At 40.7% G+C, this 14389-nt stretch overlaps 2 protein-coding genes across 11 annotated transcripts in view; one reads left to right on the top strand and one right to left on the bottom strand.

The window, feature by feature from the left end:
• SPIRE1 (spire type actin nucleation factor 1) overlaps positions 1-14389 on the top strand; it is a 202485-nt gene that overhangs the window by 174641 nt on the left and 13455 nt on the right. For all 5 annotated transcript variants that reach the window (XM_029231583.1, XM_029231574.1, XM_029231593.1 and 2 more), the window contains 2 exons: positions 9026-9113; positions 13795-13937. In XM_029231583.1, coding sequence (XP_029087416.1) covers positions 9026-9113; positions 13795-13937 — 231 coding nt within the window. The remainder of the gene's footprint in view (positions 1-9025; positions 9114-13794; positions 13938-14389) is intronic.
• PRELID3A (PRELI domain containing 3A) overlaps positions 1856-14389 on the bottom strand; it is a 92268-nt gene continuing 79734 nt past the window's right edge. For 2 of the 6 annotated variants that reach the window (XR_003794849.1, XM_029231624.1), the window contains exons 6-7: positions 5444-5567; positions 1856-2412 (exon numbers count right to left, since the gene is read on the bottom strand). Coding sequence is in view for 2 of the 6 variants with exons in the window: in XM_029231624.1 (XP_029087457.1) it covers positions 5460-5567 (108 nt within the window). In the remaining 4 variants the exon portion in view is untranslated. Of the gene's footprint in view, positions 2413-5381; positions 5568-12608; positions 12662-14389 lie in introns of those variants that run through there. The other 4 variants (XR_003794848.1, XR_003794858.1, XM_029231637.1 and 1 more) reach the window with 3 other exon arrangements.

Below are 14389 nucleotides of genomic sequence, written 5' to 3'. Positions count from 1 at the left end.
CACACACACACACACACACACACACACACACACACACACACACACACCCATACTGAATCTTCTTCTTTATGTAATAGTAACACCAAAAGACAAGTCCCCCAACACTGTGCCCATGCCCTGCGGATCCTTCCTGTTCCTGACGTGGGTGCTCCCAGATCTCTGCAAGCCTCTGTCCGCAGTGTCACTATTGTATGTCTCCACTACCCGACCCTCAAAGTCAGCTTATATAAAATGAAATGATTTCCCCGCCCCCTGCCAAACCACGCCACACAGCACAGGCTTCTAGTCTCCTGTCTGCTGTCTCGGTTGCTGGCTCCATTCTCTCCTCATTCATCCAGGTTAGAACTTGAGGGGTTATTCTCTCATAACGCCCTCACCGGTCTCCACACCTTATCCAGCAATATCAGTAATAACAATTTTGCCACTAAATGTTTTTCAAACTTCAAGAATAGTAAAGAAGTATTCTTATTACTGCCCAATTCAGTGCATGCGCTCTCTCATCAGTCATATCTTATCTTCCTTCTTCCTAGCTTCCCTGATTCCATCTTGCAAATACCACTAGGGTCTTTGTCTTTGAAACCTTTTGAAGGCTTCCTGCCACTTACAGGACTAAGCTCCTGTCCCTGAAGAAGCTGCGTCAGAGCCTGCGCCATCTGGTGCCTGCAACATCACTCTGCTTCAGTTTACCCTTCAGCCCCACTGGGTCCCTTGCTCTTTCCTGCTCACTCCCTATTGCTCCGCTCTGTGCATCTGCGTGCAGCCTACACCCAGCTCCTCTCCGATTCCATAATAACCCTCTGATCCGTCTGTTGTGTTAGAGCACTTGACCCTTTGTAATATAATTATCCATTTTTTTCTCTCTCTCACCAAGTGCAAGCTCCCAGGAGGGAAGGTGCGGAATTCACCTTATATTCCCAGGTCCTGATCCCCAGCAGACACTCACATATTTAAAGAAATTCATGCTAACCTGTGAGAACAACAGTTTAAATTAAAAGAAGATCTAGTGGTTAGCCACTAGAACTGTGATAATTGAAATGCAAATTATATTAAATAAATTTAAAACTCAGTTCATTGAGATCTCACGTGTGGCTGGAGGTGACCAAGCTGGACGGTGCTGACACCAGTGCTGCCCTTGCAGAGTCTGCTGGGAGCACCTGTGTCCGGTGCAGCGAGCGCGCCATCCCGTGTCCAGGACCCCCTTCCTGTCCTTTCTTCGTCCTTCACTGCCCTGAGCTAGAATGCCCAGGCCATGAGGAGGGCAGTGGGCGGCCTCTGCAGTTGTCTTAGTTTTCCTCTTTGTGAAAATATTGTGCTGATGCCCTAAATCCAAATCTTGAGATGATTTGCTAGACACAATTCTCTTAATCAGAGCGAGGCTGTGTTTGCGTGCCTGCCCATTAGTTAGAAAGGGAGTGTGAAATACGGTGCTGAGAAGTGTTGAGCCTGGTCTTTGGCTGCTGGTCCAGGCCTGGGCAGTCATGGCTCCCATGATTGGGAGTAAGGTGGGGATCTCTGATTTCTGGAACAGAGGGAATGGTCCTGGGCCAGCACTGGAGCAAGCACACCCCTCTGTCCTCTTCCCTTACAGCTGATGCGCTAAAGTACTAAGGAGGGGCAGGGCAAAGATGCTGAATGTGAGAATGCCTTACATTCCTTTTTTTTTTTAAACTTCTGAATATAGATTTTTTTTTTTTTTTTTTTTTTTTTTTGCGGTACGCGAACCTCTCACTGCTGTGGCCTCTCCTGTTGCAGAGCACAGGCTCCGGACGCGCAGGCTCAGCAGCCATGGCTCACGGGCCCAGCTGCTCTTTGGCATGTGGGATCTTCCCAGACCGGGGCACGAACCCGCGTCCAGACTCTCAACCACTGCGCCACCAGGGAAGCCCTGAATATAGAATTTTAAAACTTCTAAATATGTTCGAACTTTAAAATTTAGAAAACACAGATGAGCAGAAGACTTTAATTTTAAACAGCTATATTTCAAACTTGGGCTTTGTGATAATCAAAGTTTCAGTAGAGGTTTTTTGTTTTGTTTTGTTTTTTGGTGCCCTCTCTGAGGCTCCGTAGGGTTTCTTTTGATGAAACTCAGCTTTAATTTAATTGTGGTAGATTAGTTGTGTTCATCCTAAAAAGCTTTCTTAACGTTAGCCTCTTTAAGATTATCTACCGACTGGTTGAAGCCAACTCAGAAAAATGTCTCTTGTAAAAGCCTGACAATTATCCGATGTTTCTATAGACATGAATGAAGCACCTTGAAACTCAAGCCGGGTTTCCTTACAGTGTGAGTTAGTGAGGAACGTGCCGTGGGCTCTGGCTCTGCTTTGTGGACAGGACACGAAGACAGGTCCCTTTGTGTCAGCCTCCACCGTGTCCTCCATCTGAGGTCTCCTGCAGCTCCAGAATGTGGCAGTCCTGCCCATAAATATGAAAGCGGAAAAGAGGCTGAGGAGTCCTGCCTTCTCTAAATTGATGGATGGGTGTTCTTTTCCCCACCTTAATGGATTCCTGATGTCAGGGAATTCCTAAACCAAGATTGATTTATCTCTGGTCCTATTTGCTCACTTATAAAAAAGGCCACAGATACTAAGACAGATATATCCCACATCACATTGCACAGTGTCTTCATTCACATTTTATAATAATGTTTTTTCACACTTTTTTCTTTAACTCTTCTCCTATTTTTCCTTTTCGCCAACTTCTTTTTTTTCCAATGCCTCTCCATTTTTTCCATTCAAATATTTACCAAATGCCTTCAGTAAGCAGTAAAGGGACAGCAGTGTGATAGGCTTTGTCCCCTTGCTCATAATCCAAATGGGAAATAAGAAGCATACACTGAGTCATTACACGTGTTTGGTGAGTGCTCGCGGCCTGCCAGGCACCTTTTGAGCCACCCGTGTGTGATGCCACCAGGGGGCCGGGGGCTGGAGAAGCCTCAGGGAGAGGGAGGACCTGGGCTGAGGAGTCAGGCGAGGAGAGCAGTGGGCAGAGGGCTTCCGCTCTTTGTGGCATGTGCCAGGCCAGGTCACAGCCCCGGTCTCCTGTTTCTCCCTTACTGGCCTGGACTTCCCCTGGGGGCGGAGGAGCAGACTGACCCTGCCTCTCTCACTTGTCTAAAGCATTCCTGGTGGAGGTTGCACAGGAACAAAGACTAATACTCAGGCCTGTAGTGGGAGGACAGTGGAGGCCAAATAAAGAAGAAGCTCAGAAAAGGCTGGTCTTACTCTTTTCTTCCATCCCCTCAATTTTATTACCACTTCCCCATTTTTCCTCCTTCCCTCCCATTTACTGAGTGGCTTCCAAAATTTTTTTTTAAGGACCAAAACTTTTCCTTCACATCAAAGCTGTAGAAGTACAAGGCGGGTCAGCTAGAAATGGAGGCGGGGCTAGGCCCTGCTCTCCACTTCCTACCCCGCCACCTCCCCATCTTCATGCCTTTTCCATTCTCAGAGGAAGTGTCCCCTAGGAAGTCCCAGCACGCCTGACACTGAGCTCGTCCCTCTGCGGACGGGGCACCGTACTCACTCCTGGAGGAAGTGCTTCTGTGCACCATCACACGTCTCCTGCTGGCCTTGCAGTCTCTCCACCGGAGGTTTTTCCCTCAGGTTTAAGAAATACCTTCCAGGGGAATTCTCTGGTGGTCCAGTGGTTAGGACTGCAGGCTCTCACTGCTGAGGGCCTGGGTTCAGTCCCTGGTTGGGGAACTAAGATCCTACAAGCCATGCAGCACGGCCAAAACCAAAAATAAAAACAGACCAAAAAAACCCTTCCAGCCACCAGAATACCGACTGTATGGTGAACTCATTCATACATGATCTCATTTAATTTTCTCTTCCACAGAGACTTCATACTAAGAGGTAACTGCCACCATTCCAGGGTAGCAGCTCTGCTCACCTCTGCAGACATATTTCATTTGACTCCATTGTGCACCAGAAAGTTCCTGTTGCCCCTTGCTGTCTTTGAGGTTAACTTAAAGTTGGGCCCAAATTATCACAAAGAGCAGGTTCCTGTCTAAATATTCCCCATTGAGTAGTGAATTTCCCTGTAAAGAGTCAATATATTATTATAAGTCAGATATTCTTATGAAATGGATATTAATGGATTATTTACTTTATCAACATAAACTCAGCTGCTTTATGTAGAAAGAAAAACTCCTTAATCCTGTTCAGAGCCATGAGATGATGACTTGCCCTCAGTCTTCTAAATGCCGTGCGTTCTTTGTTCCTTCAAGGAAATGCATTTTCTTCCTTTCTGTAAAGTGAGACCTCCAGTTGCAGAACCAGTAAAGGGACTTTTTTTTTCTCTTAGATTTACCCAGCAGCTTTGTGCATTTAAATTATAATAGTTAAATAATCAGCATTAACTACAAGCTTGAATTGATGTCCTTAAAAGTTTCTAGTTGTGAAACTGGGCTATTGGTAGTGACCCAGAGACTTTATACCCTGCTTGAGGTCGTAGGAATAGGTTATCTAATCTGCCATTTTGCCAGAACTGGAACTAACCCATGCTTTTTACTTAACAAAATATTATGAACATTTTCCCATCTGATTAATCCTTTTTCAACATGATGCCAAATATCTGTGTGGTATGCTGTCATAATAATTTGCTATATTATATTTAACCAGTCCCCTGTTTTTGAACATTTAAGCTGTTACCAGTCTTCTGTTATTATAAATAACAATAATATTGTGAACATCCTTATGATACATTTTTGCTTTGAATTATTTTTCAGGATATTTCTAGAAGAATGTTTGCTAGGTGAAAGAATGTACATATTTATAGCTTTTGATACATATTGCCAAGTTCCTTAAAGAAAGCTCTAATATCTACTTTTTATTGAGCCAACTCTGTGTTATACTTTAGGTATTATAAATTGATCAGACCCTAGAAGTAGCTACGATCCTTATATAAAAGATAAGGAAACAAGACACACAGAAAGGTGTTGTCTTTGAACTAAGATTGTTAAAGAGTAAATTATAGAGACGGATTTGAAACCCAAGTCTAACTCCAAAATCTGCGTATCTCATAAACTTTGTAGTATTCCAACTAGCAGTATATGAGAATGCTTGAATTTAAAATAACTTAAACTGGAAAGGGGCTTAGAAATCTTGTTCAACGTCATTACTTTTCAGTGAGAAAACTGAGCCTCTAGTAGAGATAGAGACCAACTTTAGAAAGACAACTTTTCAGTAGCAGAATCCCTGCTAAACCAGACCTCCCAACACCAGGATCTTTTTCCATCGCTTTTTTTTTCTCTTCCTAAAACTCTAAACCTCAATGTTTCTTGCTTATCTTTAATAACCTCTGCTAGCCTGTCCCAGGTAACGTTTTAAAAGTCAAGATAAGCTTTGATTGGAGCTATATCAAAGCATTCAGTAGGAAAACTAAGCAAAGGAGCTGTATCTATGCCTTCACTGGGATTCTTTTCAGGAAGAAGGAGACTTACCTTCCTGTTAAGTGAGTTAGGTGCCAGGCTGGCATCTGAGACGATTCTGGCAGCCTTCAGTGACAGCGCCACCCCGGGAGCAAAGCTGCGGGACTTCTGACAGTGACCTCATTGCATCCAGGACCTGATTAAGAGTCACTGGTCAGGACATAGAACTAAAAAAGGCCTAACTTAGTGTCAAGAACTAGAAAGGGCCTAACTTAGTGTCAGAGACTAGTAACTTGGATCAGACAATATGCAGACAATAAGCAAATTTCAGAAACCAGACCAGGCTGTAGAAAAGACTAATGTTAAGAGATGTCAGAGACCCATTGAAACACCTCAGCCAGGCAGAAAGTGTTTAGTCAACGGGAGTGGACATGACAGGGACACCACCGCTCCCCGGTTCCTTTCTGGGTGTCTCCGTGACTCCTCTGGGGCAGGAACTAATCTTGGTGAAGATTAGTTTTCTTTCTTTCTTCCTTTCTCTCTTTCTTTCTATGAAGTAAATACTTTATATATATATAGTTGATGTATAATTTTATACGTTACAGGTGTAAAATACAGTAATTGACAATTTTTAAAGGTTATCCTCCATTTATACTCATTAAAAAATATTGGCTATATTCCCCGTGTTGTACAATATATACTTGTAGCTTATTTTATTTTTAAATTTTATTTATCTGGCTGCATTGGGTCTTCATTGCTGCGCACGGGCTTTCTCTAGTTGCGGCAAGCAGGGGCTACTACTCTTTATTGCGTTGCGCAGGCGTCTCATTGTGGTGGCTTCTCGTTGCGGAGCACAGGCTCTAGGTGTGCAGGCTTCAGTAGTTGTGGCATGCGGGCTCAGTAGTTGTGGCACACGGGCTTCGTTGCTCCATGGCATGTGGGATCTTCCTGGACCAGGGCTTGAACCCAAGTCCCCTGCATTGGCAGGCGGATTCTTAACCACTGCGCCACCAGGGAAGCCCTTGTAGCTTATTTTATACATAGTAGTCTGTACCTCTTAATCCCCTACCCCTCTATTGCCCCTCCCCCACTGCCTCTCACCACTGGTAATCACTAGTTTGTTCTCTATATCTGTGAGTTTGCTTCTTTTTTGTTATATTCACTAGTTTGTCATATTTTTTAGATCCCACATATAATTGAGATTATACAGTATTTGCCTTTCTCTGACTTATTTCACTCAGCATAGTACCCTCCAAATCCATCCATGTTGCTGCAAATGGCATAATTTTATTCTTTTCCATGGCTGAGTAATATCCCATTGTATGTATATGTGTGTTTGTGTGCGTGTGTGTGTATGTGTATATATATATACACACACCACATCTTCTTTAGCCACTCATCTATTGGTGGACAGTTAGGTTGCTTCCATATCTTGGCTACTGTAAATAATACTGCTGTGAACATTGGGGTCCATGTATCTTTCTGAATTAGTGTTTTTGTTTTTTTCAGATACATACCCAGGAGTGGAATTTCTGGGTTATATGGTAGTTTTATTTTTAGTTTATTGAGAAATCACCATACTGTTTTTCACAGTGGCTAGACCAATTTACATTCTTGTCAGTAGTGTATCAGGGTTCCCTTTTCTCCACATCCTCTCCAGTATTTGTTATTTGTGGGGGTTTTTTTTGTTTTTTGATGATAGTGATTCTGACATCAAAATGACAGGTGTGAGGTGATAGCTCATTGTGGTTTTGATTTGCATTTCCCTGATGATTAGCAGTGTTGAGCATCTTTTCATGTGCCTGTTGGCCACCTGCATTTCCTGTTTGGAAAAATGTTCAGTTCTTCTGCCCATTTAAAAATTTTTTTTTAATGTTTAATAGTATGAACTGTTTATATATGTTGGATATTAACCCCTTATCAGTCATACCATTTGCAAATATTTTCTCCCCTTTAGTAGGTTGTCTTTTCATTTTGTCAGTGGTTTCCTTTGATGTGCAAAAGGAAGTTTAAGTTTAATTAGGTCCCATTTGTTTATTTTTGCTTTTATTTCCTGTTTTAAGAGACGGATCCAAAAAAATATTGCTATGATTTATGTCAAAGACTGTTCTGCCTATGTTTTCCTCTGCATTTAGGTCTTTAATCCAGATTGAGTTTATTTTTTTAATGGTAGGATTAGTTTTCAAGTAGTCTGAAAGTGGGTGCAGCTGCCTGAGGTGGGCGTGCTAGGGCCAGAGGACCAACCACAGCTTCTGGGAGGCCCTGAGCCACACCCCGTCCCTGCAATGGCCCTGCCTGCCCAGGACAGGCTCTTGGCTGTTCTCAGTGCGGGGATTTCAGACCAGTAAGTAGTGGGGTGCGAGGCATGGACATGTCTCAGACTTATGTGAAATTAGGCTGTAAAAATGATTCTAGGGAAGGTTGGCTGAAATATGTGCATTGGGGATGGTTTCTGCTGTTTGTTTCTAGCTCCCACCTCATAACTACTGGAAAGTTCTGGTATGACTCCGTTTTTCTTTTCCTATGAGATACTCTTAGCTTTTATTTCCTTTTTGACCTTCCATAAGCAGAAGGGGATTATGCTAGTTCTTGCTGGCTTTTCTAGAGACTTGTGTGACCTTCAGCGTGTCTGGAGTGAGTCTTTGCTTATGTTGCCTGACTTGTTCTTGGTGGTGAGTATCAAGAATGCGGAGGTTGCTGCTCAGACTGGCTTTGTTTGGACTGTGCGGTTTACAAGGCTTTCTTCTTCTCTTGTTCCTTGGCCAGATCCTTCATAGTGAGGTGTGTTCAAAACTAATGCTTTCAGCAGTAGGTTTTAGGTAAAGCCAGTTTTTAGTGAATGGCTAATGCTTAGAGTCACCTTAACTAAGTAGGTCAGAGAGAATTTTCACTATTTGTTTCACATAGTCATAGATTAATATATTAACCTAACTTTCTTGTATATTTAAAAATATTTATCAGTTTTCTATACATATTATGGAAATAAGTTGTCTTCTAGTTAATGTATATCCCCTGTCACATAGTAAATAGTAAATTTTTCATGAATAAATATTATACTTTATTTTGGTATAGTGTAAAACAAACTAAGAAGGTCTCTTCTCACTGGTAATAGGAATTTAAACTTTATTTGGCACAATGCAGACATTTTTCTAGATTCATATGACATTTCATGAAATATTTGTTTTCATTCATTCAACAAATATTTATTCATTACTTAGTAAGTGATGGATTTGGTACTAGGTAACAACGATGAACAAGATACACCACATCTACCCTTGTGGGGTTCCAAGTCTATTACTTTTATAAGTGTGTTAAATACTCCACTAGTGATAATATTAATCACCATTTCTTGTGTGCTAGGTAGTGTGGTAAGCATTTTAAATGTGTTCTCAGATCTGTCCTTGTAGTGACCTATGGAAATTATGAAACTAAGATAAGAAACTTGGTCAGTGTCACATCATTCTAATGAGGGACAAAGCCAGGGCACAACCCGGACATGTCTAATTTTAGATCCCTTCTAGCTTGTCTCCAACTTGTCTTGAACCTTTGACATTAAAATTTTGCGCCTCATGTTAAATATTTATGAGTGAACATTATTAATTAGCATGAGATCTCTCTCTCTCTCTCTCTCTTGTCTGCCTGTGCCTTTCTTAGGAAGAAACTCTGCCCAGGTCAGCCAGCAGCAGTGCACCTTCCTCATTCCTTGAAGCTCCCTTTCTGGAGGCTGTGTCCACAAGGAAGAGTGAGTATTTGTAGTACAAAGAACTAGTGTCAGATGCCTTAAAAAACATACTTGACCTAAAAAAGGGAATCCCAAAGTGCCTTGTTGTCATTTGGGGTAACTAGTTAATTAAAGAACTAACCCTGGAATTTCACTAGTTAAGAAGAGAAATATTGTTATTTTCCTAGAATGACATCATAACATAGGGCAAAACGGGCAGTTGGGTCTCACATTCTCACCTTATAACAAATCAGTCACCTTTGGGCTTACAGATAATAGTTGTAGGGAATAGGTCAACTGTATGTATTTTTTAGATTAATTACCTCCTTATCTAAATTTAAACCAGAAGCTCTGAATAATCACACTTGTTATCATCCCCCCTACACACACACACACACACACATCCTTACCCACGTACATTTGTAGATAGTAAAAACACCTTTATAACTCTTCAGGCAATACAGAATCTAAAGTTAAGTGATTTTTAAAAATACTATTGGTAATCTTTTCATTTATAAGATCAATATAAAGGATTAAAACTTATATATTAAAGGGGAGGATTCTGGGAAGATGGCAGAGTAGGAGGCACCAGAATTTGTCTTTCCACCTAGACAATAATTGCAGTGGTAGAATCTGTCTGATGTAATTATTTTTGGAACTCTGGAGTCTGTTGAATGCCTAAAACTTCCAGGGTTAACTTCAGTAGATTTCAGCTCATAGCACAGTGGCAACTACTCATCCCCCACCCCCAGCCCCATGACAGGCAGCTATGTGCTGTTCTTAGAGCAGCTTGCAGGAGCCAGGGTGGACAAGAAGGACCCTGTCCTCCAAATATTGGGGATCTGTTCTCTGATTGCTGATTACTGCTTCTGATTTCAAAAGTGCAAAGAGGCAGGCAGCCATTGTTGCCCTGTTGCTAGCTTCACCCCCTCCCCTCTAGCTGAAGTCATCTCCAGGGGATTTAAAGGGCTGGTGCCTTTCCCCCACCCCTTCATTTTTCATGTTTCCCCTTTTGAGAGTGAAAAGCCTAGAACATTCAAAAACAACGGCATATGCATATGGGAGGATTAGAAAGTGACTATGATTGCCCAGGGAATGGCTCATAAAAGACCTGACGAAATGTTAAGTTTAGAGATCTTCAGAGATCAGCCTTCAACAGTAAGAAAAACAATAAACAAAAACAATAACAAAACCCTGGGGAAGGGGAAAATCTGACTTCCAGAGTTACCACATTGATAAATTCAAATGTTCAGTGTTCAACAAAAAATCACAAGGCATATAAAGAAACAGGAAAATATGGCTCATTCAGAAGAACAAAATAACAGAAACAGGTCCCAGAAAAAGACCTGATGACAGATATACTAGACAAAGACATTAAAACAACAATTTTAAAGATGCTCAAAGAAATAAAGGACGATGTGAAGAAAGTTGAAAAAAACAATGTGTGAACAAAATGGAAATATCAATAGAGAGAAAACCTAGAAAGAAACAAAAAAGAAATTCTGGGGCTGAAAAGTACAATAACTGATATGAAAAATTCACTAGAGGCATTCAAAGACAGATTTGAGTAGGCAAAAGAAAGAATTAGCAAGTAGAAATTATTAAGACTGAAGATCAGAAAGAAAAAAGACTGAGAAAAGCAGAGACTAAGGGACCTGTGGAACACCATCAAATGGACCAACATACGTGTTGTGGGAGTCCCAGGAGCAAAAGAGAAAGAAAGGGGCAGAACATTTGCAGAAATAATGGCTAAAACTTCCTAAGTTTGATGAAATACATGAATATAAATATCCAAGAAGCTCAACTGAGGTGAAGTCAAGAGACCCACACCAGGACACATTACAGGTATCCCCTGCTTTTCAAAAGTTCACCTTATGTCCCTTCACTTTTACAAAAGACCTACATTGATACCTGTCTTCACTAACTGAAAGAAATCAGCAGAGGATTTTTGCTTTTACAAAAAAAAAAGCTGAAAAGCAAAACTAGTGTTCAGGGCTTTCCTGGTGGCACAGTGGTTAAGAATCCACCTGCCAATGCAGGGGACACAGCTTCAAGCCCTGGTCCAGGAAGATCCCACATGCTGCAGAGCAAATAAGCCCATGAGCCACAACTGCTGAGCCTGCGCTCTAGAGCCCGCGGGCCACAACTACTGAAGCTCATGTGCCTAGAGCCCATGCTCCACAACAAGAGAAGCCACTGCAGTGAGAAGCCTGCACACCATAACCAAGAGTAGCCCCTGCTCACTGCAACTAGAGAAAGCCTGCGTGCAGCAACGAAGACCCAATGCAGCCAAAAATTAAAATAAATAAAATAAATAAATTCAAATCTCCAGCCCAGTTTTCTAAAAAAAAAAAAAAAAAAAAAGTGTTCAGCCTTTGCATCAGGCCACCATAACTTTGAACTGTGTCTGTGAGCATCTGTGCTTTACCTTGATTTATTTTGTGCATTCGTTAGCAAGACGTGTCCTAAGGTATTTGCTTCTTTGCTTTATACCATTTCAGTTTATGAAAGGATTCATAGGAATACTCTTTCAGATAGTGGGGGGAAACCCATATATTCAAAATTTCAAAAGACAATCTCGAAAGCAGCAAGAGAGAAGAGTGTCATCACACACAAGGGATCTCAGTAAGATTTTCAGCAGACTTCTCATCAGAAACTTTGGAGGCCAGTAGACCCTGGGCCACTATATTCTAAGTGCTAAAAGAAAAAAGTCCTTAACTGAGAATCCTATATCTGGCAAAACTGTCCTTCAAGAGTGAGGGAGAAATCAAGACATTCTCATATAAACAAAAGCTGAGGGAACTCAAGACCATTAGACCTTCCTTTCAAGAAATGCTCAACAGAGTCCTGTAGGGTGAAATGATAGGACACTAGATAGTAACTCAAAGCCATATGGAGAAATAAAGATCTCAATAAAGATAAATAGGCAATTATGAAAGCTAATGTTATTATAACAATGGTTTGTAATTGTACTTTTTGTTTTCTGCATGACTTAACAAACTAATACATTTAAAGAAAAAAAGAACTATTAGTACAGAAGCTAGTTTTACTGTAACTTTGGTTTGTAATTCCAAATCTTGTTTTCTATATAATTTGAGAGACTTAAGCATTTAAAAGAATTATTAGTCTGTTTTGAGGCAGACAATATATAAAGATGTAATTCTGTGACACCATGAACTAAAAGGGATGGGGACAGAGCTGTATAGGAGCAGAGGTTTTCTGTGTTACTGAAGTTAAGCAGGTATTAATCCAAATTATAGTGTTATAAAATTAGGATCTTAAATATAATCCCTATGGTAACCACAAAGAAAATAGCTATAGGATATAAACAAAAAGTAAATGAGAAAGGAATTTAAATATTTCACTATAAAAAATCAACTAGGGCTTCCCTGGTGGCGCAGTGGTTGAGAGTCCGCCTGCCGATGCAGGGGACACAGGTTCGTGCCCCGGTCCGGGAGGATCCCATATGCCGCGGAGCGGCTGGGCCCATGAGCCATGGCCACTGAGCCTGCGCGCCCGGAGCCTGTGCTCTGCAGCAGGAGAGGCCACAACAGTGAGAGGCCCGGGTACTGCAAAAAAAAAAAAAAAATCAACTAAACACAAAACAGGACAGGAATGCAGAAAATGAGGAACGAAATGCTATAAGGCATATAGAAAACAAATAGCACAATGACAGAAATAAGTCCTTTCTTACCAGTAATTACTTTCAATGTAAATGGATTAAACTCTCTAATCAGAAGACAGATATTTGCAGAATGGATAAATACATGATCCAACTACATGCTGTATACAAGAGACTCCTTGAGATGCAAAGACATAAACAGATGGAAAGTGAAAGGATAGAAAAAGATATTCCATGCAGAGAGTAACTAAAAGTGAGCTGGGGTGGCTACCAGTTGATTAGAAATCAATAACAGAAGTAAAGCTCTGACAGCAGAAATGATTTCTGTTGTCCTCCTTATGTTTCCAAAATGTGAATCAGACCCTGAGACATTCTCCTTTTAAACCCTGTCCCCAAATACTCCTAGGCAGAGGAGCAGTGGCATATATAGTATTAACATTGAAGCTGGAATTTATTTTTTGAAATTTAAATAAAGCTTGATTTAAACCTAAGGATAAAATGTCTTGATACACATCAAGAAGAAAGAGTTTTCATATTTTATTTTCAAAAAGAATGTAAAAGGAGGGTACACTTGAGAATTTTGGTATGATTTGACACACAGAATACATAATTTTTACATGCTTTTAAAATAAAGCCCAAGATCTACTTCTTGAATTTTTTGCTCTTAAAATTTTTTATTGAATACAAGTCTTTTGTCCAATTAAAAAAAATTTAAATAAAGCCTGAGACTCTTTAACTGCAAAATTCTGTGGAAAATACCATGATGGCATTTGTATTACAAATCTGAGAGACTATTTATATTGTGTTTTATGCATGAATTTGAATGAATGTTAAAAACTGTTTTTTCCTTTTCCTTGCTATTTATGTAGCAAGTTTATCTTGCAAAGATTCTTCTATAACAGTCCTTCCAGTATCCCCCTACGGACCTCCCATCTTAATATACCTCTCCAACAAAATAAACACTTCATCTTTGAATGCAGTGTTTGTCACAAATGACAAAGGGTTTTCTGTTAGAAATTCAAAACTTAAGTTTTTTTTATAAGAGAGTTGATTTCAGTGTGGTTCATTCCGTTTCTTTAGACCCTCCGAAGTTCTTGCCCATATCCTCCACACCCCAGCCAGAACGACGGCAGCCACCCCAGAGACGACATTCCATTGAAAAGGAAACACCCACTAACGTGAGACAGTTCCTGCCAGCGTCCAGGCAGAGTTCCCGGTCTCTCGTAAGTAACCGACAGACTCTGCAGAGTAACTTGCGAGCAGTTAGACGGTCTGGAATCATTAGCTTCCTTGAGAAACTTCCACAAGCTAGACTGAACTTTAAATAACCTTACTGGTTTTTAGTAGCTAAAGAAAACCAAACCTAAGAGTAACCCAAATGAAGTCTGACCATTCTTTGTTCATTTAAAGTACTTTTTTTTTCCCAGAAGACTTATTAATGGTTGAAAGTATGGATATTTATTAAAGAAATACTTTCTTCCTTTCAAAGGGCATTAATCCACTTAAAAATTGTTGAAACTAAACAGAAAACTTAGTGAAGTCTGACTACAATAGACTCTTTTATTGAGGCAGAAGTCCAAGGGGAGAATTTTGATCCATGAAAAACCATTGTTCATTGTTTTCAAGCATGTTTTGTGATATTGGAGCCAAAGCAGCTATTTGGACGGGTTGACAG

This window comes from Monodon monoceros, unplaced genomic scaffold, assembly GCF_005190385.1.
Source record: "Monodon monoceros isolate NGI ecotype Baffin Bay Population unplaced genomic scaffold, NGI_Narwhal_1 Super_Scaffold_1, whole genome shotgun sequence".
NCBI lineage: Eukaryota > Metazoa > Chordata > Mammalia > Artiodactyla > Monodontidae > Monodon > Monodon monoceros.
The sequence above is the reverse complement of the archived record's forward strand: the minus strand, read 5'-3'. Positions and strand labels throughout refer to the sequence as shown.